At 37.5% G+C, this 27,822-nt stretch overlaps 3 protein-coding genes across 4 annotated transcripts; 2 read left to right on the top strand and 1 right to left on the bottom strand.

The window, feature by feature from the left end:
* The first annotated feature begins 1,037 nt into the window (after nucleotides 1-1,037).
* On the top strand, nucleotides 1,038-1,686 carry LOC6045588 (probable 39S ribosomal protein L23, mitochondrial). Its single transcript, XM_001862893.2, has 2 exons — nucleotides 1,038-1,422; nucleotides 1,485-1,686. The coding sequence occupies exons 1-2, from the start codon at nucleotides 1,129-1,131 to the stop codon at nucleotides 1,644-1,646; spliced, it is 456 nt and encodes a 151-aa protein (XP_001862928.1). The 5' UTR covers nucleotides 1,038-1,128; the 3' UTR covers nucleotides 1,647-1,686.
* LOC119767953 (uncharacterized protein CG13380) lies at nucleotides 1,676-2,201 on the bottom strand. Its single transcript, XM_038258025.1, has 2 exons — nucleotides 1,938-2,201; nucleotides 1,676-1,883 (listed from the first exon to the last, which is right to left on the bottom strand). The coding sequence occupies exons 1-2, from the start codon at nucleotides 2,100-2,102 to the stop codon at nucleotides 1,740-1,742; spliced, it is 309 nt and encodes a 102-aa protein (XP_038113953.1). The 5' UTR covers nucleotides 2,103-2,201; the 3' UTR covers nucleotides 1,676-1,739.
* A 2,552-nt stretch (nucleotides 2,202-4,753) lies between these two features.
* Nucleotides 4,754-27,801, top strand: LOC6054191 (heat shock 70 kDa protein 4). 2 transcript variants are annotated; one of them, XM_038253028.1, is made up of 6 exons: nucleotides 4,754-5,153; nucleotides 18,686-19,357; nucleotides 21,449-22,280; nucleotides 22,621-22,734; nucleotides 25,763-25,864; nucleotides 25,928-27,801. In XM_038253028.1, the coding sequence occupies exons 1-6, from the start codon at nucleotides 5,047-5,049 to the stop codon at nucleotides 26,633-26,635; spliced, it is 2,535 nt and encodes an 844-aa protein (XP_038108956.1). In that variant the 5' UTR covers nucleotides 4,754-5,046; the 3' UTR covers nucleotides 26,636-27,801. The 2 variants fall into 2 exon arrangements, with proteins under 2 accessions (XP_038108956.1, XP_038108957.1); XM_038253029.1 differs by lacking the exon at nucleotides 22,621-22,734 and having other exon boundaries at nucleotides 4,755-5,153.
* The last annotated feature ends 21 nt before the right edge of the window (nucleotides 27,802-27,822 follow it).

The following is a 27,822-nucleotide window of genomic DNA, read 5'->3' as shown; positions in this document are numbered from 1 at the left end:
TTTAAGAATTTAAGAATTTAAGAATTTAAGAATTTAAGAATTTAAGAATTTAAGAATTTAAGAATTTAAGAATTTAAGAATTTAAGAATTTAAGAATTTAAGAATTTAAGAATTTAAGAATTTAAGAATGTAAGAATGTAAGAATTTAAGAATTTAAGAATTTAAGAATTTAAGAATTTAAGAATTTAAGAATTTAAGAATTTAAGAATTTAAGAATTTAAGAATTTAAGAATTTAAGAATTTAAGAATTTAAGAATTTAAGAATTTAAGAATTTAAGAATTTAAGAATTTAAGAATTTAAGAATTTAAGAATTTAAGAATTTAAGAATTTAAGAATTTAAGAATTTAAGAATTTAAGAATTTAAGAATTTAAGAATTTAAGAATTTAAGAATTTAAGAATTTAAGAATTTAAGAATTTAAGAATTTAAGAATTTAAGAATTTAAGAATTTAAGAATTTAAGAATTTAAGAATTTAAGAATTTAAGAATTTAAGAATTTAAGAATTTAAGAATTTAAGAATTTAAGAATTTAAGAATTTAAGAATTTAAGAATTTAAGAATTTAAGAATTTAAGAATTTAAGAATTTAAGAATTTAAGAATTTAAGAATTTAAGAATTTAAGAATTTAAGAATTTAAGAATTTAAGAATTTAAGAATTTAAGAATTTAAGAATTTAAGAATTTCAGAATTTCAGAATTTAAGAATTTAAGAATTTAAGAATTTAAGAATTTAAGAATTTAAGAAATAAAAATTTAAGAATTTCAGAATTTCAGAATTTAAGAATTTAAGAACAATTTCTTAATTTTGCAGTACGGGAATAGATCTAATGTGGTGGAATTTTTTTTTTAATTTTAACTGATTTATCAAAATCAGTTCAAAAACATGGTTTCTGCCGGGTCTTGCTCAGCTACGTAATTTTTGCTCAGTTCCCTCTCTAGATCACTTGGCAAAATTATTTCACTCATCACCCCCTGTAAGTTTAAAGATTCGCTTGTCGGCCTAACTGCCAATTCCCCTGTCGTCCCAAAATCCACAACTGTCAAACTCACATGTTTTGACTCTTGAGCCGCCTGCTTTGTTGTTATCCAATCAGTGCCGACCGGAATCTTTCTTTTTAGTTCCGCCGAAATGTCCACCCGTTGGTATCCGATCTACCAGCGCGGCAACCCGCAGCTGCGCGTTTTTCTACCCAACTTTTGGCTCAAGCTGATCCGGCCGGAGCACGAGCAGCCACCGAATGTCGTCCAGTTTGCGTGCTCGATGGAGATGACCAAGTACGACGTGCGAAACTATCTGGAAAAGATCTACAAGATTCCGGTGGTGGACGTGCGGACGCGCATCGCCATGGGCAAGACGAAGCGGGACCAGGTCATGGGCTATATCACCAAGGACGAGGACACCAAGCTGGCTTACGTTACACTGGTAAGGGAGGACAATTTTTTGTAGGGAAAGGTTAATTTAGCGTTTTTTTTTTTTTTTTGCAGCCAAAAGAGATGAAATTTGAGTTTCCCAATCTGTTCCCGTCGGAGGCCAAAGAGAAGCTGGAGGACGACAAGAAGTCACTGGACGAGGCCAAGAAGAACCACAAGAAATTCCTGGAGAAGAACAAGGACAGGCCTGGCACACCCGGCTGGTTTACGATTTAAGTTCCTTATGCTTTTTGAATAGATCTTAGTTGAAATTAAATCAAATTAATTTATTCAAGAAAGAAAAATAGGATCTTCAAAAGTAGATAGAAATTACGATCGAATGACCGGATTGTTGTTGGCAGTTCTTAATTTTGCCAAATCCAGTTTGAACATTTCGGCCGCCGTCAGCTCCTCCAGCGAACGCCAAGGCGCTTTACATTTCGGACAGTATCCGTAATCCAGCAGATATATCACCTGAAAATCAAGAAACATTAATCAACCCCCAAATGCGCCCCTTTCAAAGCTTACGTGAGTGTGGCTCGGGCAGGTCCGTTGCACCCGGCCAAAGAACTTGGCGGAACAATTTCCACAAACGACGTTCGTTTCCGGCCTGCGGCAGATGCAATTGGCATCTGCGGCCGCGGCGGCCAGCCGGTCCGCTAGTCGAGAAGGTCCAGCTTCCTTAATCTTCATTTTCAGATCGTGTCAGCACAGAAAACACGTAAAATCGCTGGAAATTTTATTTAAGTCTGATGGGACGCGAAAATATAAGATGGCCGCAGCTGGAGCAGATGAGTGAGTTCAAAACGGGATTCGGGGGGTCATTCATGTTGGCAGTAGCTATTTCGGAGTGAATAAGAACATGTTTTGTTAAATAAATAATAGAGAAATCAATTAGGGAGCGATCTTTTTATACGTAACGCAGTTAGGGGAGAGAGGATGCGTCTCACGCAGAAAAATAAGGCATATTTGAATATTTTTTTGTTGATTTGAAAATCATTATTTTTGTTGAATCAACGCTAAACGTCAAGAAGCTTTTTCGAAACAACAAAAGACTTTAGTGGAATTGAGAAAATCAAGGTTGTTTCAACGCAAAATCGGTGTTGATTATATTCAACAAAAATTTTGTTGATTCAAACCTAGGTCGTACAGGCTGATTCTATAAAACATTTTTCTGCGTGCTGTTACGAATGAGACGCTAAATAGGGAGACTGGTCTAATGGCCTATCTACAATCACTTAGCTTAGAAAATTTCACTTAGCTTAGGAATTTGAATCAATGGAAATGAATCTGAGTTTCTACAATGGAAACCCCGTAAAAAATTTGACAGTTCTCGACCTAACGAAACACCCTTCGAAATCGGGTAATCAAAAATAACCAACCAGTTAGCCGATTTAGTCGGGATTCGTTAGGAGTAAGATTTTTAATCGGCCTACGAATAGACCGATTAAATTGGGTTTAGTCAGATTTTATTTTATTCACAGACTAAATCGGTAAAAAATCGGTTGTTTTTGTAACCGATTTCGTCGGCCGATTTCGACAACCGATTAACCACCAGACGCTTATGTAAAGATTACACAGAAGTCTGTTGCCCGGTCGGCCGATTCGTTGGCCAACGAATCGGCCGAAACCACCCGACTAGACCCGACTTAGTTATGCGAAAAGTCGGATTTTTTTTTACGGGGAAAGTAATCAAATTAGAAACTGACGTTTGGTTTGGAAAATTTCAAAATCTACGGTAAGTTGACGTTTCCATATCAAAGGTAAACAAACAACTGCATAGCAACGTATATCAGCCCAACAAGTTTTCTAAGTTGATTGTGGATGACGAACGTAAGTTGCAGACTTTCCTAAGTAACTACTTTACTTAGATGTTCTAAGCTAAGTGATTGTAGATAGGCCATAAGCTAGCTAAATCGATCTGGCAACGTATGCTTTGAGGTTGGCAACACTGGGCTGGGCGTAAAGGCAAATGCTCGTTTGGATACGTCAAACTCGTGCCTATTTGGCTACGTCAAATTCACTTCGACCAGTCTCCTTATTTAGGATTTCTAGGTAGGGGGGGGTGGGGGTCGGGTCATCTGTTGCGCTTTGTTACAAAAAGGGGGAAGAGGGGCGTAATAAAAGAACGCTCCTATTATTGAAAAGAGATATGTGAGCTAGAGCTAGTGACTTTTGGTACGTTCGTTTGAACAGCCGGTGCGGCACTGAGTGCCGCACTCGTCGGTGCCAGTTTTGGTTCAATCGAACGTCATTTGTCAGTGTACGTGGAGTTTCTTCAAAGAAACACTTTGACAGCTCTGAGTGCGGAACTCAGTGTGGAACTAGCCCCCCCCCCCTCCCCCCCCCTCCTTGATTAAATATACGGATACTATTATACTTATAATTTTGTTCAAATGCTAGTTCAAATGGCACGTCAAAGGGTGTTATTCAGAATTGCAAAAAAATGTTGTATGGGACTCGTTGCAAAGCTTGATTTTTTCGTCAGTCGTCATATTTATCCATAAATTTCGTTCGATAAATGTACGACTAGGGCTGAAAAAGAAATCTTTTTGCATACAACTATATTGCATATCCGAAGTTTTTTTTTGAAAAGGTCCAATAAACCAAATTTTCAGTTTTTTGCTTTTTGGGTGTTTTTAATACCCCTGAATCAAGACGTTTTCAAAAACACCCAAAAAGCAAAAACTGGAAATTTGGTTTATAAGGCTTTCTAGTCAGAAACTTACCAACACATTCAAAGTATGTTTACATGACAGCTGGACGTTTGTTTGCATCAGGTTTCCTATCTCTTTCTAGCATTTTTTTTTGTTAAGCGACTTCTAGCTGGTTTATTTGATTGACTGCCCGATATGTCAGCCGACATACTTCGCAGGGCTGTGACAGCTACAGCTCGATCATTGTTTGCATCAGTACACTGTGACGAGGAGTTCGTCATTTTTGAGTTAAATTATATTTTTTTCACTGGGCCTAGAAAGCCTTATAGGACCTTTTCAAAATAAAACTCCAGATATAAACTATACACCCTTACCAAAAATCATGATTTTTTGAGTTCCAAATCCCACTTTTCATACGAATTTTTCAGTTCAACCCATATAACCATTTTTATGGTTGTAGTACCTGAACTCAAAAAATCGTATGAAATGTGGGATTTGGAACTCAAAAAATCATGATTTTTGTTGAGGGTGTATTATCGAATAAAGTAATCATTTTATTTAAAATAAATAAAACGTATCGAATCCCTTTATGCGTGCACGAAATTTCGAGACGTTTCGCGAATGAAAAAAATCGATCAAAATGGCAGCTGTCAGCTGTCACCTGCTTCGGGGCCGCTACTGTTGGCGAGAAGACTGCTGCGATCAGGCCATCATCGCGCTGCGTCAGTTTTATTCAAGCCTTCGAAAAAGTACGGTTCTTCCGCGTGAAATCCGCAAAGTACCGCGCGAGGTGTCCAGTGTGTGTGACTAATAGAAGTTTTCTTTTCACCGGAGCTCGTTTGAGGGCATTTTGTGAACCGGCTAGCGTGAGCGGCCACTTCCGGCGTGAAGTGTAAAACGGAAGCGAAGAAGAAAAAAGGAAGGAGTGAAAAGTGTGTTGGAGGTTTTTCTTGTAAAACGGAAACGGCACTAGAGGAACCATGTCCGTCATCGGAATAGACTTTGGCAACGAGTCGTGCTACGTTGCGGTGGCCAAGGCCGGCGGCATCGAGACCATCGCCAACGATTACAGCTTGCGAGCCACTCCGTAAGTAGAACCCACTTTTTTTCCTTCTTTCAATTTTTGTCCTTCAAAACGATGCGGCCATTTGCGGAGGGGGTTTTGGATTATGTAAAAATAACTCTGCTGGAGGCCAGATCGAGTCGCGGGCGTGAATCGTAAAATTTTCCGCAAAAAGTGCGGAAGTGGTTCCGGTTCAAAATCCGCCGCCTCTTTCCGCGGTCATTCCCGGCAATCACTTTTGCTTCTTCATACAAATCACGAAACCTAACCTAAAAATGTTTCGAGAAGATTCTGGTTCATTATCGATTTTTCCACAACCCTCCGGCGCCGTGCCGTGCCTGCTGCGTTGGCCAGCTGTTTCGAGTGGGTTCCGGAACGAGCAGCTGGTCGATTTTCTGGGTTTTGTCAGAGAAAAACGGAGAGAATTTCTTTGCGGGGCCTCAAACGAGCTGAACATCGTGCTTGGAGACAAAGTTTGCAAGTGAGTTGAAGGGGGTGGCGGAGGAGCAGGAAGGGGTGGTTTGTAGGGGAGCGAGGGGTTTCCAAGGTGTACGCGCACACACGGACAAACACACACACGTGTGACGACACACATGGCCTGCTTTGTTTACGATGGTGTGTGCAAGTCAGATGGAAATTGATAAATGAACGGGAAGACGACTCTATTAATAGCGGGACCAGGGCCTATCAGTGGGCGGTGTTGGGACGCGGTGATTCGAGAAGGAGGAGGAAATCACCCGGAATTACACTGGTTATCACCTGGATTGGTAACGTGCAATGTTTTTTTTTTGTGTTGACAGCTGCACGAGATGCAATTCCAGTTTAAGTTGGCTTTAAAAAATAATCAATGTGCTGAGATAAGATTTGAATATTGATTTAAATTGATATTATGGGATATAAGGAAAAATATTTTTATAACCCCTGATTTTTCGGACCAATTTTGAAGGGGGGGGGGTGGGTTGGGGCGAGGTCGACATAAACTTAGAAAAATATTTACAACGGCCTGAATTGTTTTCCAAAAATGCATTTTTCAAGTTTTTTAAAAAGTGGCCAAAATGGCCAATTTTGACCATTTTTGTCGTTTTTTACATTTTTGTTGTTTTTGTCATGTTGACCATTTTGGTCATTCTGAACATTTTTGTCATATTGATAATTCTTGATGTTTTGTATTTTGACCATTTCGGTCATTTTAATTATTCTGACCAATTTTGTCTTTTTGGCCATTTTTGTCATTTTGATCATTTTTGTTTTTATGTCGTTTTGACCATTTTGGTAATTTTGGCCATGCTTGTCATTTTAGCCATTTTTGTAATTTTGATCGTTTTTGGCATTTTCATAGTTTCGGTCATTTCTGGAGCAACACGAGAAAAGGGCATTTTGACATTTTGAACTAGGTATTTTGCTAATTTTTAATCTTCTGGAAACTTTTTTTAAAAACTCGAAGTGTAAAACAAAAAAACTGGCCTCTCCATCCACCTCTCCACACTGCGGGGTTTCTTTAATAGTGACTTGTTGTCTCGGAATTTGCAAAATAGATGCAGCTGTCAAAACGCTTATGCGCCTTTTTCAAATGTTGCTCCAGATTTTTACCATTTTGGCCATTTATGTTTTTTTTACATTTTTGTTGTTTTTGTCATTTCTACCATTTTGGCCATTTTTGTCATTTTGATCATTTTTGTTGTTTTGTCTTTTTGACCAATTTGACCATTTTTTAAATTTTGATCGTTTTTTACATTTTGATAATTTTTGTAATTTTTATCATTTTGACCGTTTTGGCCATTTTTGTCATTTTGATCAATTTTATTGTTTTGTCATTTTGGCCATTTTTGTAATTTTGATTGTTTTTTACATTTGGATAATTTTGGTCATTTTGGACGTTTTTGTCGTTTTTAACATTTTTGTTGTTTTTGTCATTTTGAGTATTTTGGTCACTCTGACCATTTTTGTCTTTTTGGCCATTTTTGTCATTCTGAACATTTTTGTTGTTTTGTCATTATGACCATTTTTGTCTTTTTGGCCATTTTGGTCATTTTTATCATTTTTGTAATTTTTATCGTTTTTGTTATTTTTATCGTTTTTGTAATTTTGATCTTTTTCGTCGTTTTTGTCTTTTTTATCATAGTTAACATTTAGTTTATTTTGGTCATTGTTGTCTTTTTGACCGTTTTTGTCATTTTGATATTTTTGTCGTTTTTGTCAATTTGACAATTTTTGTCATTTTGGTCGATTGGACCATTTTGGCCATTTTGATTTTGGTCAAAAATTGATCACTTTTTACATTTTGATTATTTTGGTCTTTTTTTGTCATTCTGGCCATTTTTGTCGTTTTTTTACATTTTTGTTGTTTTTGTCATTTTGACTAAAACGACGAAAAAGATTCAAATTACAAAATAATAAAAATTACAAAAATGATCAAAATGACAATAATGGCCAAAAAGACAAAAATGACAAAAACGACAAAAAATATCAAAATGACAAAAATTGCCAAAATGGCCAAAAAGATAAAAATGGTCAAAATGATCTAAATGGTCGCAATGGTCAAAATGACAAAACCACCAAAAAAAAAATCAAAAACACAAAAATTGCCAAAAAATTGACAGAGTGGCCAAAATGGTCAAAATGACAAAAATAACAAAAATTTATAAAACGTCAAAAAAGGCCAAAATGATAAAAATGACCAAAATTATGAAAATGTCAAAAACGATCAAAATGACAAAAATTGCCAAAATGACAGAAACGGTCTAAAAGGCAAAAATAGTCAGAATGACCTAAATGGCCAAAATGGTCAAAATGACAAAAACAACAAAAATGTTAAGAGCGACAAAAAAAGCAAAAATGGTCAAAATAATCTAAATGGAAAAAAGTAAAAATTTCAAAACAACAAAAGTTAAAATAAAACGACAAAAATGACAAAAATGTCCAAAATGACCAAAATTGCCAAAAAGACAAAAAGGTCAGAATGATCTAAATGGTCCAAATGGTCAAAATGACAATACAACAAAATGACAAAAATGGCCTAAAAGACAAAAATGGTCAGAATGACCAAAGTGGCCGAAATGGTCAAAATAACAAAAACAACAAAAATGATTAAAATGACAAGAATGGCCAAAAGGACAAAAAATATCAAAATGACAAAAATGGCCAAATAAGTCAAAATGACCAAAATGACCAATATTATCAAAATGTCAAAAACGATCAAAATTACAAAAATGGCCAAAATGGTAAATGACAAAATGATTAAATAGGCCAAAATGACCAAAATTATCATAACAACTTGTTTCAATTCCTATTTAAAAAAGAAGCTTGACTGATGGCATTTTAACTGACGATTCGATAAATTATATCATTATCCTGAACTCTGCTTTAATGCTTCTTAATTTTTGTTGATTTTCGCAATAAAAATCACAATTTTAAAAAATCTCTTTATTAGGCCCTTTTAGCCTTCCAACTGCTGTTCATAATGGGCCCTTTCTAAATGCAATTTCGAAGAGAATTAAAAGGGCACTAAAGCGCTGTCACCGGATTGTTGCTTTGAATGATGTTTACGGGCCCTTTTGTTTAGTTAGAAATAACGAAACATAAAAATTCTTCAAAAGTGTACTGAACAGCAGCCGCGGGACCGTATTAAATATTGTTTTTTGACGAAGTTTTTTTCTGCAGAAATGCTTGGTGAAAAGTAAACCAAACTTTGTTTTGAAGTGAATTAGTGTTAAGAATGTATGAAAAGTTTATAACACAAAAAGTTCCACAACTACTAAAAACTAACGAAAAACAAAAGGGCACATATTAACTCTTTTTTTTGGTTTGGAGTGAAAATTGTGATGTGCCCTTTTGTGTTTTTGATTTTTTCAATGGTAAATTGTTCGCTATCAATCTGATTCTTGGAGGGCATGTAGGGAGTGTACACTCAAACCCCGATGGTTTGACACCAACTGCTGTCAAACGAACGGGGTCACGTTTTAGTTTGACACCCCTTTTACACGAAGTTCACACACACTACCAAACGTTTGTTTTGATAGTGTGCGTGACCGCCGTGTAAAAAATGACAGTTCGTCACTTTTTAGTTTGACTTTGACCAACCAACGGGGTACAAACTAAAAAAGTGTCAAACGAAAAAGTGACCAACCACCGGGGGTTGAGTGTACTAATGAATGGAATAGGGGAATAATCCCGAATGTTTACGTTTTGGTTTTGTGCCCTAATGAAGTGTTTGGCTCGAAATAACCAGTTTCATCGCAACTTTAAAATACAACGGAAAGTCGATTTGCAAAATCGTAGAAAATTGCTCCTATTGTTCCTGAACACAGTTACAGAATGAAAATATAGTTTTCTTATTGGATTTTTAAAACACATTTTCAACGACATTTTTTTACTCACTTTCATTGTTTTACAGGAAGGCAGCGCCACATTGAAACTACGACTCGAGTTTTTGGAAGCACTTTTAAGGAAAACGCCGTAACTTAAACAAGTTCTGTCGAGAAATGTAAAGATAGCAGGCAAACTGTCGAGAGTTCAGAATTTGATTTAAGTCGAACCTCAAGATTTTGTCTAAATGAAGTCACAAATTCTCAAAATTGCAATAAAACTGTTTGTATCACTTTCCATCACGGCTCAGGTTGATACAAATGGTCCATGCTTAGAATATCGCCTCTACAAGAAACATAATAACTGTGATAATTACAGAGTGTCGTTTCGTAAAACGTGTAGACACGGTAATTACTCCACTCCAGCGGTCTGTTTTCGCCTCAAAACTGTTCTTTCCAAGAATTTTTCCACCTGATTACAACATTTTCCCCTGTGTTTCCACGACTGGTAGAACGAGCGCTGGTAATGTATTCATTGCGACCTACTCCACCACCAGATCGTAATTCGCAAATCGCCGCACCGTCGTAACAGGTAAAGGTAAAGTACCAGTACAACGTATTAATCGCCCGTCGAAGTTGGTGACTCACGCAAGGTCAACTTTCTTTGCCGATTTTCGCGAATATCGCGCTTTGACACTTGGTGGCACTCGATGGCCACCATCTGTCCCTCCCCCTTCGTAAGATGCGTCGAGGGAGATAAATTTCAATAAAAAACAATCACCGGCCGCAACGGTGAGCCCGACCTTATAAGGTTGTGTGGCGGGCTCTCGGAACTTGGACTTGAACAATACATGCGAGCGTGAATCGCCAACAGCTCGTGTTTGTGGGCCAAGACCGTTCAATCTGGTGTCTCTGGAGAGCAATTTGTTACAACCACCAGGTCGTCGCAGACTTTAGAATCGATTTTTTTTTCACAGATTATTGAAAATGGAGAAGGTTGCGAGTAATCGTCTGGGGAGAAATTGCAATTCTAGCGACGATTCACTGCACTGAACACAGACGGGCGTGCAAATGCATAACAGACTGGGTTGTGTTTGTTTATGCAATATGTATGAAGGCAAAACCTAACTCTATTATGTTGATGTGGTTTTTTTGTCCGTTTCCATTCCTATTTGAGTGTGGCGCCCCTGATAAAACATTTTGGCAAACTCCAAACATGGCAAGGTCAGTTCAAATGGTTCAAAGCTCAAAATGCCCGAGGGAGGACACTGTACAAAAAAAAAATCGAACACAAATTTGAACTCCCATGAAAAGAAAGTATTTTCAAATGTGTGACAACACATGTAAATTCAGCCAAGTTAGTCAGTCCCCAAGCGGCCGGTTCTCGCCATATCGACGGCGACGACGATGTCACGGTCGAATGGAGACACGTTGAGTGAGACATTCTGCTACTTCATACTACACACTAATGTTGGTAACTATGTGAACGATTTTAGTTTGGGTTTCAATTCGTTTCAGCAAACGCGTGTTTTGCTGGCTTGGAATATTCAGGAACGGATTTTGGAGGCATGGGAATGATGAATCAAATTTCCGAAACTCGTTGAAACGCGCGTGGTGGTTGATTAAGTTTTTGTGATTGGGATCAAGAGCTGTGAGATTTAAATTTACCAGGAAAGATGTTGAAGGTTAGACTCGTAGACTAATGCCAAATTAACAAAACTTTTGATAATTTTAAGCTGTTTAAATGCCTGGATTTCTATAAAGTTTCCACGTAATTTAAGGCTAGACTTCAGCACGAATCGTACATTTCTTCAACGAGGTTTACTGCCCATGTTCGCATAAAGTTCCCATATGTAGGTATTTTGAGCAAGTTTAGCAAGCAAATTTATTTATCATGAATTTCAAATATGCAACCACTTTACTATAATTTCAATCAATAGGGATCTCACACAACCTCTTCTTTATGCCTCTGTTAAGTTTCTATTGATAATTGCCTTGATTTATCGCTTCTGATTTGAAAAAGTACGCAGGATGGGACCTGGTATGTGAACATTTCCTGCATAGTCCAACAAAATGTTCGCATACCAGCCCGATTGAAGCATGCTGCCAAGGTAACCTCTGGTTGTAAACGACTTTTTCTGATCAAAATGGTGAAAGTGAACATTATTTTAAAACCAATAAATTAATTATGAATGAAAAAAATAATAATAATAATAATCCTTTGTACGACCGCAAACTATTAAAAATGGATTGTTATTTCAACAATAAAAAATACGACTTTTTTACAGAAACCATCCTACTTGATAGCTTAAGGAGACCATTTGATCCATCTTAAAATGTTGTAATGTTTTCTGCAATAAATTTAAAAATAGAAATGGTTTTTTTGTCGTGTTTTTCAGCGATTGTCCATGCTCCATACAAAACATGATTTGTTTTGTATGGAAATTGACCACTAGGGGGGAGTGTGGTCTGAAATTTCAATAAAAGTGTCCACGTGGTTTATTTATGGTCCCTATGTAAAAATTCAAAATTGTATCTGTATCTCTTGAGGGAATTTTGATGGATTTGCTTTATTCGGTAAAGTTTTAGTTGTGGATAAAGATTACACGAAACAAAATTATACACGGAAAACGCTGAATATTTAAATCGATTTTTGTCATTAAAAATTGATTTCGATAAAAAATGTGTTTTTGTGTTTTTACCAAAAACTTGTTGGGGACATAAAATGCCCATCTATTTAAAGAAAAAAATCAGAATGGGCAAAAAATCTTAGATCAATTAATTTAATTTTTTGAAAGACAGTGATTTTTTTTAAATTGGGTCTGGGGGTGAAATTGTATCACACAAAAATGCTAAAATGTGTATGAGTGACAGGCTACCAACTGTACGGATTTTTTCCTTACTTATACCATACGGATTTTCGAACCTCTTCGCGGATTTTTAACTGGCCGGAATTTTTGTAGGGAATTTTACGCATGAGCAGTTCTCTAGGATTTCGGTCATTCGATTTTTTTTTGTATTTTTTAATCCGACTGAAACTTGGTTTGTGGTGGGTATATTTTATTTTATTTATCTTTTGAAAAGTTGTCCACACTGGAAACACGGTAAAACTTTTATCACTAAAACTTGATTTACAAAAACACTATTTTGATATGTTTTAGAGGACATAAAATGCCAACTTTTCAGAAATTTCCAGGTTGTGCAAAAATCATTGACCGAGTTATGAATTTTTAATCAATACTGATTTTTCAAAAATCGAAATTTTGGTCGTAAAATTTTTAACTTCATTTTCGATGTAAAATTAAATTTGCAATCAAAAGTACTTTAGTGAAATTTTGATAAAGTGCACCGTTTTCAAGTTATAGCCATATTTAAGTGACTTTTTGAAAATAGTCGCAGTTTTCATTTTTAAAATTAGTGCACATGTTTGCCCAGTTTTGAAAAAATATTTTTGAAAAGCTGAGAAAATTCTCTATATTTTGCTTATTCGGACTTTGTTGATACGACCTTTAGTTGCTGAGATATTGCAATGCAAAGGTTTAAAAACAGGAAAATTGATGATTTCTAAGTCTCACCCAAACAACCCACCATTTTCTATCGTCAATATCTTAGCAACTAATGGTCCGATTTTCAATGTTAATATATGAAACATTTGTGAAATTTTCCGATCTTTTCGAAAAATATTTTCAAAATTTTCAAATCAAGACTAACATTTCAAAAGGCCAAACATTCAATATTACGCCCTTTTAAAATGTTAGTCTTGATTTGAAAATTTTGAAAATATTTTTTCGAAAAGATCGGAAAATTTCACAATTGTTTCATATATTAACATTGAAAATCGGACCATTAGTTGCTGAGATATTGACGATAGAAAATGGTGGGTTGTTTGGGTGAAACTTAGAAAACATCAATTTTCCTGTTTTTAAACCTTTGCATTGCAATATCTCAGCAACTAAAGGTCGTATCAACAAAGTCCGAATAAGCAAAATATAGAGAATTTTCTCAGCTTTTCAAAAATATTTTTTTCAAAACTGGGCAAACATGTGCACTAATTTTAAAAATGAAAAACTGCGACTATTTTCAAAAAAGTCACTTAAATATGGCTATAACTTGAAAACGGTGCACTTTATCAAAATTTCACTAAAGTACTTTTTGATTGCAAATTTGATTTTACATCGAAAAATGAAGTTGAAAATTTTACGACCAAAATTTCGATTTTTGAAAAATCAGTATTGATTAAAAATTCATAACTCGGTCAATGATTTTTGCACAACCTGGAAATTTCTGAAAAGTTGGCATTTTATGTCCTCTAAAACATATCAAAAATAAAAAAATTAAAAATAGTGTTTTTTTGTAAATCAAGTTTTAGTGATAAAGTTAAATAAAAAATCACCAAATTTTTTTACCGTGTATTATTTTTTCCAGTGTAGTCCGTATCCATACCTACAACTTTGCCGAAGACACCAAATCGATCAAAAATTCCTTCAAAAGATACAGATTTTTGAATTTTCATACATCATTTTTGTATGGACAGCTGCCAAATTTGTATGGAAAATTATATGGACAAACTAATGATGCAAAATGGCTTCTTTGGGCATACCGAAGGCACCAAAAAAGTTTCAGTCGGATTAAAAAATACAAAAATTAAAATTGAAGAAAAAAGACCGATTTCGTAGAGAATTGCTCGCATAATACGGATCTTTTTAATCATTGGATTGCTTTTTTGATTTGGTCGAAGCTTTTGTTAACTAGAAATTTGTATTTTTCTGTGAGTTTGATTTAAAAAGGGAGTTTTCCGGGGTTTCCTCAATTCAAACTTGATTATCAATAATTCTAGAGTTTTTGAACTATTGTCTTTCATATGTTGATAGGACCTTTAAAAAAAACTCTAGAATTGCTCTTTTAGAAATTCCTTGCTAAATATATTTATCCATTTCCAAAGGCTTTCTAAAACTTGTGTATACATTTCAAATAACAAATCTAGAGTTTTTTTTAAAGGTCCTATAAACTGTTGTGGTTCACATGTTATAGGATTTTTTCCATAAAAAAAAACAATGGAAAAGTGTTCGTGAAAACACTAAGAACAATATTATTCGTAAAAGCAAACTTGACATTTCGTAAACTTTTAAACATTTAACAAAAAAAAAAATGATTGATGGCCTATCTACAATCACTTAGATTAGAACATCTAAGTAAAGTAGTTACTTAGGAAAGTCTGCAACTTACGTTCGTCATCCACAATCAACTTAGAAAACTTGCTGGGCTGATATACGTTGCTATGCAGTTGTTTGTTTACCTTTGATATGGAAACGTCAACTTACCGTAGATTTTGAAATTTTCCATACCAAACGTCAGTTTCTAATTTGATTACTTTTCCATTGTAGAAACTCAGATTCATTTCCATTGATTCAAATTCCTAAGCTAAGTGAAATTTTCTAAGCTAAGTGATTGTAGATAGGCCATGAAGAACATAATGATTTGATTCAAATCACGGTTTATTTCATGAATACTTTTGAACGTGCAAGTCAAAAGCACTCTGATAGCATTTTGTGAAATTTGTTAGCTGTAAAAACGGCACAGTTTTATATTTTTAATTCTCAAATTTATTAAATTTAATTTATCTAAATAATTCATCGACAGTTTTTGTTATACCATGGTGTCGTATCGGCAAAATGTACGGATTTTTGCTCAGCAAGAGTTGGTAGCCTTATAGTATGACCCAATCTCACCCCTGTGACGGTAAATCTAAAAATGGTCAAAACAATTTTTGATCTAGCTTTAATGTAAAATCAAATCTGCAATCAAAAAGTAAAATTTTGATAAAGTTGAAAAAGTCGCAGTTTTTAAATAATTTAGTACATACACCCAAACGGTGGTCGCATGATTTCGATGCATGGCGGCATGAAAGTATATCAGAATCTGCATGCCTTCTGTCCTTATGCATTTTTTTGCGATATTGGGGTATGAAATTTTTGCCCGTTACCGACAATTATCGACATTACAGACGACTGATTGATTGTGTTGCAGAAAAAATCTTAATTGAACGAGGATTAAACCATCAACTTCTTGGTTGTTGATCCGACACGTTACCACCGCGCCATGGACGCTTGATGAATTGTGAAAGACAGAGCACCAACATATTCTCCTCTCTGGTGTGTTACTCGGGAACGCGTCAGCATTATATGTATTGGTGAGAACAGCAGATCGCTGACATGTTTACACGAGGGCAAAAATGAGCTATGAGCTTGCTGCAAAAACTGTTAAAACATGTAACATTTTATGCAGCAAATCCACTGTTGCAGATTTGATATATATTTTTCCTTTGGATGTACGAACTGTATATTAAGATGAATGCTGCAAGGGTTCTTACTTGTTCCTGGTGAGTTTTACACACACACGCAGAGTTGTCATCTCGATGAAAATGTTCAGAAGTTCTTGTGGTGAAAACAGGTCACTACTGTCTTCATCCGTTGATGCCGGTTGACGTTGCCTCGGTTGCTGACTGAAGCCTGGAGATGTTGTATTCTCTGCAACTTATTGCCGCTGATTCAACGGCAATGGCTGCAGATTTGGAACCACTCGAGCAGATCGCGCTGCTGGTGACGCCAAAGCAGGAAAATCCACGTCCGTGAATGCTGGTGGTGTTTTGCTGCCGAATTTTTACAAACTCAGCTCGTTTTGGGCAGCTCCGATTGTTGGTCGAATAGTCGCCACCGCAATTGAAGCATTTTGCTTCGATGTTCTCGTTGATTGTGTTGCAAGCTTGAGTTTTGTGCTCACCTCCGCAGGTTGCACAACGACTCTTGATGAAACAGTTCCTTCCACCATGTCCAAACTGCAAACAGTTCGAACACTGTGTCACGTCACGGTGCACTGGACGATAACGTTCCCAAGACACGAGATGTTGAAAATTGCCCGAACTGCCTTCAGCTCAGACGGCGTTGTCGATCCTTTCTCGAGATGAACCAGGTACAATTGATCACGATACTTGATGTCCTTGTTGTGTCTCGTCATCTTGAAGACTTCGATCACGTTCAACTTAAGAGTTTTGAGCTCTTCTTTCAGCACACTCACATCCATGTCATACAGGCCTCGGAGGACCTGTTTCATGGGGCGTTTACCTGGATCGTCATGGCTGTAGTATTCAATCTTTGTGTTGTTCAGGAAATCTCGAACGTAGTTGTAATCCTTTCTGGTAGGTAGCAGAATTTTGAGTCCATCAGCACACAAGCGAATGGAAGCTCGTAAAGCACCAGATTTGATAAATCCGGTCAGCCACTTTCGCACCGAGTCCGATGACGATGTTTTCACAAAAATGGGTGGCAACTTTTCCCGTCGTTCAAATTCTTCCTTCTCGCTCACGTCCACGGGGAGGGTAGCGAACTGGTTTCCAGACGAATTTTGAGCGTCCTTGCTCAAACTGCCTGGCTTTGCAGGTAGCGCTTCGGCATTCTTTAGCTTCTTCAAATCTGCCGATCCTGCTGCTGAGGACCGCCTCTTTGTGCACTTTCTAGCACTTTTCAGGAGCTAATATCTAGGAGTACAGTCATCCCACATATTCGGAACACCCACAAATTCGGAACACTTTTATGATAATTTGTCAATAGCATGCCAAAAGTAGCTTTTCTGTCGACCTTATTATTTTTAGAACCTTCATTTGGACATTATCTTGCTATTTCACTAGTAAAAGTAGTACTTTTTGAACAAAAAACCTCATTCCAAGCCTATTTTGTCCAGAGCAGCAAAACATTGCCTCCAAATGGCCTGTTTCATAATTGTGGGATGTTATTGTGCCTCCCACAATTGTGGAACACCTGAATTTAACTGATATTTTCACAAAAAAAAGTTATCAAACCATGTATAAAACATCACTAAGCTTGAGTTTCATTGGATTCAGTGTGTGAAGTCATCGTTTGGTAATAAATATGTACTCCTGAAGAGATCCAAAGTTTGTTTACATTCGTGAGGAAAAAGTGTTCCGAATTTGTGGATTTCAAGGGTCAAAGTAATTCTTCAAAAACTTCATATAAAAGTTAAAATTTGCAGATGTTCGACACAGCATTCGAAAGATCGCAAGAAAAGCTTTCAAATGAAGTTAAAAGCGGAACATTAAGTTTAATTATCGATGTGCTATGATTTTTTGAACATTGGCTGATCTGGAAACCGTTCCGAATATGTGGGATGACTGTACCTCTCTCTTTGTTGTATCCCAAGAGAATCATCGTAAATACAGTGATAAAATGGTAGTTATTGGGACTTATTATGTTTTTTGGGCATTAACAAAAAAAAACTCTACAATAAAAATAATGGTAATAATGGTAAAATGGTGGTTCTAAAGAAATGACAACCCAACCAAAAAATAATGTAAATAAAATTGATAATTTTATAAGAGAGCCTCTGTTCAATTATATCACCACTAACCATATCCAGAAAGCAGCCACTATAAATCAGAGAAAAAAAAACTTCTTCCTCCTGCCTTCAGCACTTAATAATTGTCCGTTGTAAATTCACTCAATATTACCTGCTGCGTTGTTTTGACCGTCAGCTTTTTACTCTCCGCCACGACGGGGTCGTCAGCTTTAATTCAATCCTCCGCGTTAAATTATTAAAATTAATGGATGTAACCAGCAGCCCTCCCTACAAGTGGCGGGTTAGCCGGAGAGTCAGTTGATGTCACTTGATGCGACAATTTTGGAACATTCTGCTATATTTAAAACGCATACCGGGAGATTAGTCAGCAGACTCTGCAGAGATTCTCCCAACCTCTCTCTTTTGGTCAACTTGTGTTTATTTTCGTTTTGGCCAACTCACCACAGCAGCACTTGCCGTGTGTGTCACATCACCACAACACTTTGGTTCTTATTCTTGCTGATGGATGGATTCGGAGCATGGTTTCGCTCTGCAGAGGAACGACCTGACCGGACCATATGGTTCAGCAGCAACGATTCCAAGTAGGTCGTCGTAGCTGAATCCGCTAATCGCTTCTCGATCAGGTGTTGAACATGTGGTTTGCTCAGTTGAATCGCGCGTGCGATTAAAATTCATCGACTTTTATGGTCCTGCGAGAACGAGACTTGTTTTGTCGCGCAGCAGCGTCTCTCTGACGTGGCCCAACTTTCGAGTCATCATCCCCGCCCACCCCCTCCAACTGTTGTTGTTGTTGTTTGTAGTTTAGAGAGCAGGTGCTTCCTCGGAACAAGATGTTTACATGACTAGAACTAATCCCCCCCCCCTTCACTCCTCTATTTATAGATCATGCGTTGCATTCGCCGGTCGAAACCGCGTGCTCGGCGTGGCCGCCAAGAACCAGCAGGTGACCAACATGAACAACACAATCGGTGGCTTCAAGCGGCTACTCGGCCGTAAGTTCAACGACCCGCACGTCCAGGCCGAGCTGCGCAAGGCCCCGTACCGGGCGGAACAACGGCCGGACGGTGGCATCGGGATACGGGTCAACTACCAGGACGAGGAGTGCGTGTTCAGCCCCGAACAGATCACGGCCATGCTGTTCACCAAGCTCAAGGACGACGCCGCCAAGGAGCTCAAGACACAGATCAACGATTGCGTCATCACCGTGCCGTCGTTCTTCACCAACGCCGAGCGGCAGGCCCTCCTGGACGCCGCAGGCATCAGCGGGCTGAACGTGCTGCGGCTCGTCAACGAAACGACCGCGACGGCCCTCAGCTATGGCTTCTACAAGCAGGACCTGCCCGCGCCGGAGGAAAAGTCCCGCAACGTGATCTTTGTCGACTGTGGCCACTCGTCGCTGCAGGTTTCGGCGTGTGCCTTCCACAAGGGCAAGCTAAAGATGCTGGCCAGCTGCGCGGACCAGGTCGGCGGGCGGGACTTTGACTACGCACTGGCGGAGCACTTTAGCAACGAATTCCAGACCAAGTACAAAATCGATCCCAGGACGAACAAGAGGTAGGTTCTTCTCTAGTTTTTAGGCCAGTACGGAGCTTAAAGGGCAGACAAAATCAAATAAATCATTTTTTTTAAATATACAAATTCAAAATTTAAGAATTCAGAAATCACAAAATTTTTTATTCCATAAAGAATTTTGAAATTTAGAAATTAAAAACTCAAAAATATAAATCTCGTGTTAATTTGCAATAGTCCGTAACAGCCATCTTTGTTTTCTCTAATGCAAATCAAATTTTCAATGTTTTTCAGTGATGAGCATTTTAAGGACATGCAGTTGAACAATGTAAAGAATTTTTAATGTGAATAATTCGTAGATTGATCGAGAATAGATCAAAATATTCAAAAAAATTAAAAATCAAAAATGAAAATTCTAAAATTAAATTTAAACATTCATAAATTCAAAACTTCAGAGCAAAAAAATCATAAAGATCATAAATTAGGAGTTCGAAAATTTAAAAAAATCTAAGGAATTCAAAATTTAAATAAAATAAAGCTCGATTATCCGAAATCTCGTAAAAATCCACTCCACTTAATCAAAACAGGAAATTTATCTTTTTCTCAAAATTTCTCTGATCTAAAATATGACTTTACACATTGTTATCTATTCCTGTATTATAAGATGTGAGCATTTTTCAAGAAAGGAAAATGTTTTTTTTTTATTTTTCGAAATTCATGAATTTTAAGAATCTTATTATTAAAAAAAAAGAACAGCATTTTTTTTATTTTTTTTTTTGAATTTTATAGAATCTTTTTTTTTTTATTTGCGAACAATTTTAACAATTAACAATTTAAGAATTTTGTGAATGTTAAGAATTTTAAGAATTTTCAGAAATTTAACAATAATATAAGTGTCAAGAATATTATAGTTTTCAAGAATTTTAAGTTGAAATAATTTTATTAATAAAAAATAAGTTAGAATTAGAATTAAAACTTAGAATTCTTAGAATTTTTAGAATTTAAAATTTTGAGATTTTTTAGAATTTTTAGAATGTTAAGAATTGAGTGTTACGAATTTTAAAGATTTTTAGAAATTTTAAACATTTTTAGAATTTTAAATTAAATTTATTTTGTTTTAAAGAATTTTAAGAGCGTTCGGTACGGTATGTCCACGCATCCTCTCCTGTAGATTCTGTGAAGTGTGATCCGTTCACAGAATCCTTTCTGCGGTAAACACAACGCAGTAGGGCTGGCCGCTTAAATTTTTGTATTACATTTTCGGGTGTTCTCGGATGTACTGCAATTATTTATGTTGACAAGAAAAGTGCTTGGGGCGTAATCTGGCTGCGTTTGTGTTAGATAAGATTAGATTTATTTATTTTTAAAGAATTTCAAGCTTAAGAATTTAAATAATTTTAAGATTTTTTTCTGACTGTTAAGAATTTTACGAATTTTAGCAATTTTTTAGATTTTTTAGAATTTCTTGAATTTTAGAATTCTAGAGTAAATTTTCAAAACAACCTATGAGTCTTGGGTTTCCTATGCAAACAGGACCTTTTGAAAATATAATCTAGAATTTTAGAATTTAATAATTTAATAAAATAATAAGTTCAATCGAAGAATTTAAGAATATAAGAATCATTCTAAGAATTTTAGAATATTAGAATTTTTAAATTTTAGAATTTTTGAATTTTAGAAAATTAGAATTTTAGAAGTTTGGAATTTTAGAATTTTGAAATTTTAGAATTTTAGAATTTTAGAATTTTAGAATTTTAGAATTTTAGAATTTAGGAATTTTAGAATTTTAGAATTTTAGAATCTTAGAATTTTAGAATTTTAGAATTTTTGAATTTTTTATGTTTTGAATTTTAGAATTTTAGAATTTTAGGATTTTATAATTTTAGAATTTAGATTTTTAGAATTTTAGAATTTTAGAGTTTTAAATGTTAGGGTTTAAGAATTTTAGAATTTTAAAATTTTAGAGTTATTGAATTTTAGAATTGAAGAATTTTTAAATTTTTAAAATCTCAGAATTTAGAGTTTTAGAGTTTTAAAATTGCGAAGCTCTTGACCGCTTTCCTTCCGAACTCCGTATTTAGTTCAACCTATGAGTCTGGACAGTATTCTTCAACTCTCATCGTTTCGTACTTTCAGGGCCTACCTACGTCTGCTGACCGAGGTGGAGAAGCTGAAAAAGCAAATGTCCGCCAACAGCACGAAGCTGCCGCTGAACATCGAGTGCTTCATGAACGAGATCGATGTGCACGGGACGATGCAGCGGCCGGAAATGGAGCAGATGTGCGCGGGTCTGCTGCAGCGCATCGAGGCCACCATGAAGAAGCTGCTGGCGGACTCGAAGCTGGCCCTGGAGGACATACATTCCGTCGAGATTGTCGGTGGCGGCAGTCGCGTTCCGTCGATCAAGCTGCTGATTGAGCAGATCTTTGGCAAGACGGCGAGCACCACGCTGAACCAGGACGAGGCGGTCTCGCGAGGTGCGGCGCTGCAGTGCGCCATCCTGTCGCCTGCGGTTCGCGTGCGTGAGTTCGCCTGCAGTGACGTGCAGGCCTTCCCGGTGTTGATCTCCTGGGAGGACAGCACCCAGCGCAACGAGATGAAAGTGTTCGAGCAGTACCACACGGCTCCGTTCTCGCGGCTGTTGACCGTGCACCGCCGCGAACCGTTGACCATCAACGTGCACTACGAGCCCAACTCGGTGCCCTACCCGGATCCGTTCATCGGATCGTTCCACATCAAGGACATTAAGCCGAACGCCAACGGTGACCCGCAGGAGGTCAAGATCAAGGTGCGCATCAACCAGAACGGCATCGTGCTGGTTTCAAGTGCCACCATGGTGGAGAAGCGCGAATCCGAGGAACCCGTCACGCCACCGGCTACCGCCGCCAACGGAGATCAACCTCCGACGCCCAACTCGCCCCAGGGCGAAGACGCTCCCAAAACAGGCGAACCCATGGACATCCAAGAGGTAACTATCCGCTGCAAAGTGCCCGGTCCAAACTAGCAGTCTGTTCCGTTATCTCTTTCTCTAGTTTTTAGTTTTTGCTTTCGGGTCGTTTTGTCGTTTCGATTCTCTTAACGCGCGGTGCTAACCAACCTCTTCCCCCTCCCTCGCCCAAATTTTTCCTTCAAATAAGTTTTTAATTTTTGCGCCCACCAAAAAATAGAAACCCCAAACAAAAGAATCGTCCAAATCCGGCCACTCTGTTCTGATGCTCTCTGTTCTCTGTTCTCTCCCCTCTTTTCTCTCCACACGCAAACAACCGCACAAAACTTGCTTTTGCTGGTGTTTGCGCTCTTATTTCTAGGGTAGCGATGATGAGCAGGCTAGAAATGAGCAGGATAGTAAATCCGACGCCGATAACAGTGGAGGAGGTGGAGGGAGTTGGACGCAAAGGGTCAGCAGATGGTTTACCTCTTCGGTACGTGTTGTGACCACAAGCCCCCCCCTTCTCTCTCACTCTCAATCTCTCTCTGTCTCTCTAACCTGAAAAAAAAAAACACTCAAAATCTCTTCTAAATTTGTTTGTTTCTACCTCGTTTTTATGTTCTGTCCTTTTGTTCTAACTGTCGCGTGATATTTACTCTCCTTGCTTTTTATTTCGTTTTGCTCTTTTACTTTAAAAATTGTAAAAATGTCCCTTGTTTTTTATTGCTTCAGTTCAATAGACCTTAGTTAAATTTTCGGTGTTAGCAATTTTAATAAGTTCAAAAAAATAGATAAAAATAAGCCATCTACCAACTCTAGGCGTTCGGTTCAGTGTTTGACCCCTCCACCCCCTGTTAGAAGACTGGATTTTTGAGACAATTTTCCAAAACAAAAAATCAGTCAGGAAAAATATATTTGGTGTTTTTTTTCTCATACAATTTTCGTATTGCAAAATTGTTGACCCAATGAAGCTATTTTGTGGGAATTCTTCAGATTTCAAGGGTTTTTTTCCACTCAAATTTTGTGGAGGTTTTTTTTCCGAAGACAAGAAGTGTTGATGCTCCAATTTTTAAGGGGATAAGGGAAATTCTCCAAGGGGAAACTCCTCAAGTAGGCTTCTTAGTGAAGGGTTTTATACAGTAATTGTTCGGTAACTGGGCGTTGTTTAACTGGGCTGCTTTTTAACTGGGCGCTCGATAACTGGGCCGTAGCCCAGTTAAATAGCAGACAAACGTCAAAAAACCAAAACAAACCAAAATGACCGAGGGGTTAATGGATGCAAAAAACATATTCAATACTTTTTTCAAACTTCTGTTTAATTTCAAGTTACAATTAAAGAAATATAAAAAGTAAGCATTGTAAATAAAATTGAGTAAATTTTATTTTTATATTTCAACTGGAAAATATTATGCATCGGTGGTCCCCTCGTTATTTTTTCAGCCCAGTTAACGAGCAACATTCGATGACTGGGCTACTTTCTCAGCCCAGTTACCGAACAACTACTGTATTGCCAAAGAAGCAATGTTTTATCATTGGTGAGTCCAAAGAAATTTCTAAATAATTTTGGTAGCTGTCCATCTAAAAAAAGTATGTTGCTTGGGCAGAAACTTTCTGATCGAGTTGGTGTCTTCAGCTAATTTAATGTGTTTAAGAACCAAAAAAAGTTATCTCTAGAGAGAAATTGGGCTTTGCTGGGAAATTAAAAAAAGACAACAACAAAAAACAGATACAAACCAAAATGATCGATGGGTCAGTGGATGCAAAAAGCATATTCATCAAATTCAAAATCATATTTTAAGTTTTTTTAATTGAAATTTCAAGTCAAAATTGACGAATAATTGATAGGTGAGCTCTGGAAACAAATTTAAGCCACCATTATTTTTATATATTTTGTGAAATATTATGCTTCTGTGGTCCCCTCGTCATTTCGGTGACTGGGTACGTTCTCAGCCCAGTTACCGAACAGGTACTGTATCTTTATCTAGTTAAGCAGGTATTAGACTAAGGCAAACAAACAAACAAACTCGCCCTTTTTACCTGCATTTGTTTGCAGAAACGTCAGCAGCCTGCACATAATTTGCCATGTTTGCCAAACTGTCAAACTCGGAAATGTACGACGAGTTGTTTAGTTTGTTTGCCGTAGTCTAATACCTCCTTTACTTAAAGTTTACAGTGGACCTAATTTACTAATTTTGTTTAACCCTAGGGTGGCAACCTCGTGAAGAAGTCGGGAATTTTATTCTACCGGGGAAAAAATCCGGGAATTTTACTGACAAGCCGATAAAATATTTTAAGCTTCGTTGAAATCAGCTAAACTCCCCTTGAATGATTTTTTTTTCCTGTGCGGGTGTATTCCGAAATTACCAAAAATATAGTTCTAACGACTATTTTTTTAAAATTTGGTATTTGAGATACATGTAATAGTTATTTGGGAAATTTTCAACAGTAAACAATTTATCGAAGAATGCAAAAAAAATCTGATCTTTTATATAATTTTATTATACAGTCCAAACTCGATAATCCGAAGTTTCGATTATCCAATGGTTTGTATTAGACTTCGAATAATCGAATCTCGAACAAAAAAAAAAATGCTTTTTCGGTTTTTAACATAAAAGTGGAATTCTGCGACCCCATTTTGATCAAATTCAATTGGTTGAGGAGCCTGTTAAGGACGTATTAGACTATGACAAAAAAAAACTCGCACTTTTTGACAGTGTGGCAGTTTTTTGCATGCATTTGTTTGCATAAACGTCAGATTTTCTCAACATTTCATCAGCGCCATTTTGGCCGCCGTCTTGGATTTGAAATCCTAAATCACTTTAGAGTAGTGTTGGGATCATATTCCAGCTCGACAATCAAAAATCGGGCAACGAAAAAAAAATATTTTTTTTTTCCTGATTCGATTAGATTGCCTTTAGATAATCAAGTCTGGACTGTATTACACTCAAACCCCGATGGTTTGACACCAACTGATGTCAAACGAACGGGGTCACTTTTTGGTTTGACACCCCTTTTACACGGAATTCACACACACTATCAAATGTTTGTTTTGATAGTGTGCGTGAGCGCCGTGTAAAAAGTGACAGTTTGTCACTTTTTAGTTTTACTTTGTTCAACCAACGGGGTACAAACTAAAAAAATGTCAAACGAAAAAGTGACCAACCACCGGGGGTTGAGTGTATAGATTTTGTATTGAATTAAAAAAAAAACAAATTTTGGCAATATAGAGGGTTAATATTGGGAACTAAACAAAGCAAAAGATAGTTACACAATCTCATCATCTTTTCATTTAGAAAAAATAATTTTGTTAGGTCATCATATCATATCAAGCTGTATAATAGTTCATAGCTAGAAATTACTGTTTTTGTTCCTTTGTTCTGCGTTAAAATTGTGGATAACCTGTGCACGAATTCGTTGTTTCTCTAACTTTTCCCACTCCATGCTTTTTTAAAACCTCTAAAAAGGCCCACCTTGTTCGATTGCTTAATAACCGTCCATTTTTCCACTTTTGCTTATTCCAGGACAAGAAGAAGAAGGTGACCACGAAGAACATCGACCTGACCATCGAGGGCAAGACGCACGGCTTCGTCAGCACCGAGTTGACCAACTACCACGAATTGGAGGTTCGGTTTGCTTGCTTGGTTTGTTTAGGGGGATAATTTTAACGAATGTTTGTTCGGTTACAGATGAAGATGATTGCCAACGATCGCCAGGAAAAGGAGCGCGTCGACGCGAAGAACGCGCTGGAGGAGTTTGTGTACGAGGTTCGTGGCAAGATCCAGGAGGACGGCGAACTGAGCGCGTACATCGAGCAGGACGACGCGTCCAAGATCTGTCTGCAGCTGGAGGACACCGAGAACTGGCTGTACGAGGACGGGGAGAACTGCGAGAAGGCGGTATACAAGGATCGGCTGGCCGGGTTGCGCCAACAGGTTGACCCGATCAAGGGCCGTGCCGACGAGTACCAGGGTCACGAGCAGGCCTTTACCGAGCTCGGCCGCACCGTCCAGCTGACGTTCAAGGCCGTCGAGCAGTACCGCGCCAAGGATCCAAAGTATGACCACCTGACCGAGACGGAGATCCTGAACATTAGCGAGGCCGCCCAGAAGGCACAAAAGTGGTACGAGGAGGCCCGGTCGAAGCTGGTCGCGGTCAAGAAGACGCAAGATCCGCCCGTCAAGGTCGCGGACATTCGCCACGAGAACCAGACCCTGTCGACGTGTATGAACTCGGTGCTGAACCGCCCCAAGCCGAAGCCTCCGACCCCGCCGGCGGATACGGCCAAGGACGGTGCGCCCCAAGCGAACGCCAACGGCGACCAGGCCAAGGAGCAGGATCAGCAGCAAACGGACGCCGCCCCCAAGGACTTGGAGGACAAGATGGACGTCGAGTAATGTGTAGTTAATTTGTTTTTGCGTTTATTTCTCCCCCCTCACTTGCAAGCAACAAACAAATCTTTATTATTTTATCATTTAATATGAAGATTCACTGCGAATGACCGACGATGATCGAACGCGCGACCGCGAGAGCGAGAGAGAATGATTCCACACCCCCTCGTCACTCCCCCCTCTTTCTACTAGTAGATATGTAAAAATGCAAATGCTTGTATTTGTTCTATTTTTCTCTTTAATTTCCACTTGAATCAATAGACGATAAGATTGACACGCAAACACACCTTGAAATAAACAAACCAATGCACAGCAGCACGACCTCTTTCATAACACACACACACACACACTACCAAGAAATTGACTTAAATTTGGGCGCCCAAATAGGGCGATCGAAAAAGAAAACGTTCCTTTAATCACTTTTCCCCCTCTCCTTATAATACTTACGCCCCCGCCCCCCCAATTCGCGCATTATTTATTAGTGTTATAAAACAGAAGAATAAACAAATATTGAGTGTGGTGATTATGAGCTTTTAACTGGATCTAACACAAAAAAAACGAGCGAAAGAGATAAAAAATAGGCAAGGCAAAGTTGTTTCAAAGCATTAGTAATTACTCTAGTAATCATTTATTACAGAAAAAAAAACAAAAACACAGGAACAAAATGTGCGTTTAATAAGGCAAGCCGCTGCACTTTCTCTGCATTCAAGTTTAAACCTTTTTACGTCAGTTACAAAACTATCTTCTTTTCTCTGAGAAAAAACAACAAAAATAAATTAACGGAAACTGCACCCCGTCAAAAAACAGTGATGTGTGGTTGATGTTGAATGTTTCAAAATTAAATCAGCAAGAAAAAAGATAAAGCCAGACGCACACTTCTGAAAGAAAAAAACGTGTGCGGGCGCGCGCCGAGCTAAGATGAGAAATTAAAAACAGATAAAATACGCGAGCAGTACTAAAGTTAAAATAACAAAGAAGTAAAACATTAATTTGCTGTGTCTGTTGCCACCTGTTTGCGGTGTGAACATCTAAAACTAGGTTGGGCAAAGAAGAAGAAGTAAACACCCTCTATACTTATGAGAAAGCTGGATTGGAGAAAAAAAAGAAGAAAAAAAAGCTGGATGAAGGATTATAACTATATAAATGGATTGAACTCCGCATGAAAAAATTGAGTTGACTTTTTTTTATTTTAT

Source organism: Culex quinquefasciatus, chromosome 2, assembly GCF_015732765.1.
Source record: "Culex quinquefasciatus strain JHB chromosome 2, VPISU_Cqui_1.0_pri_paternal, whole genome shotgun sequence".
Classification (NCBI taxonomy): Eukaryota; Metazoa; Arthropoda; class Insecta; order Diptera; family Culicidae; genus Culex; species Culex quinquefasciatus.
Note: the sequence above shows the minus strand (reverse complement) of the source record. Positions and strands in the feature narration are given on the sequence as shown.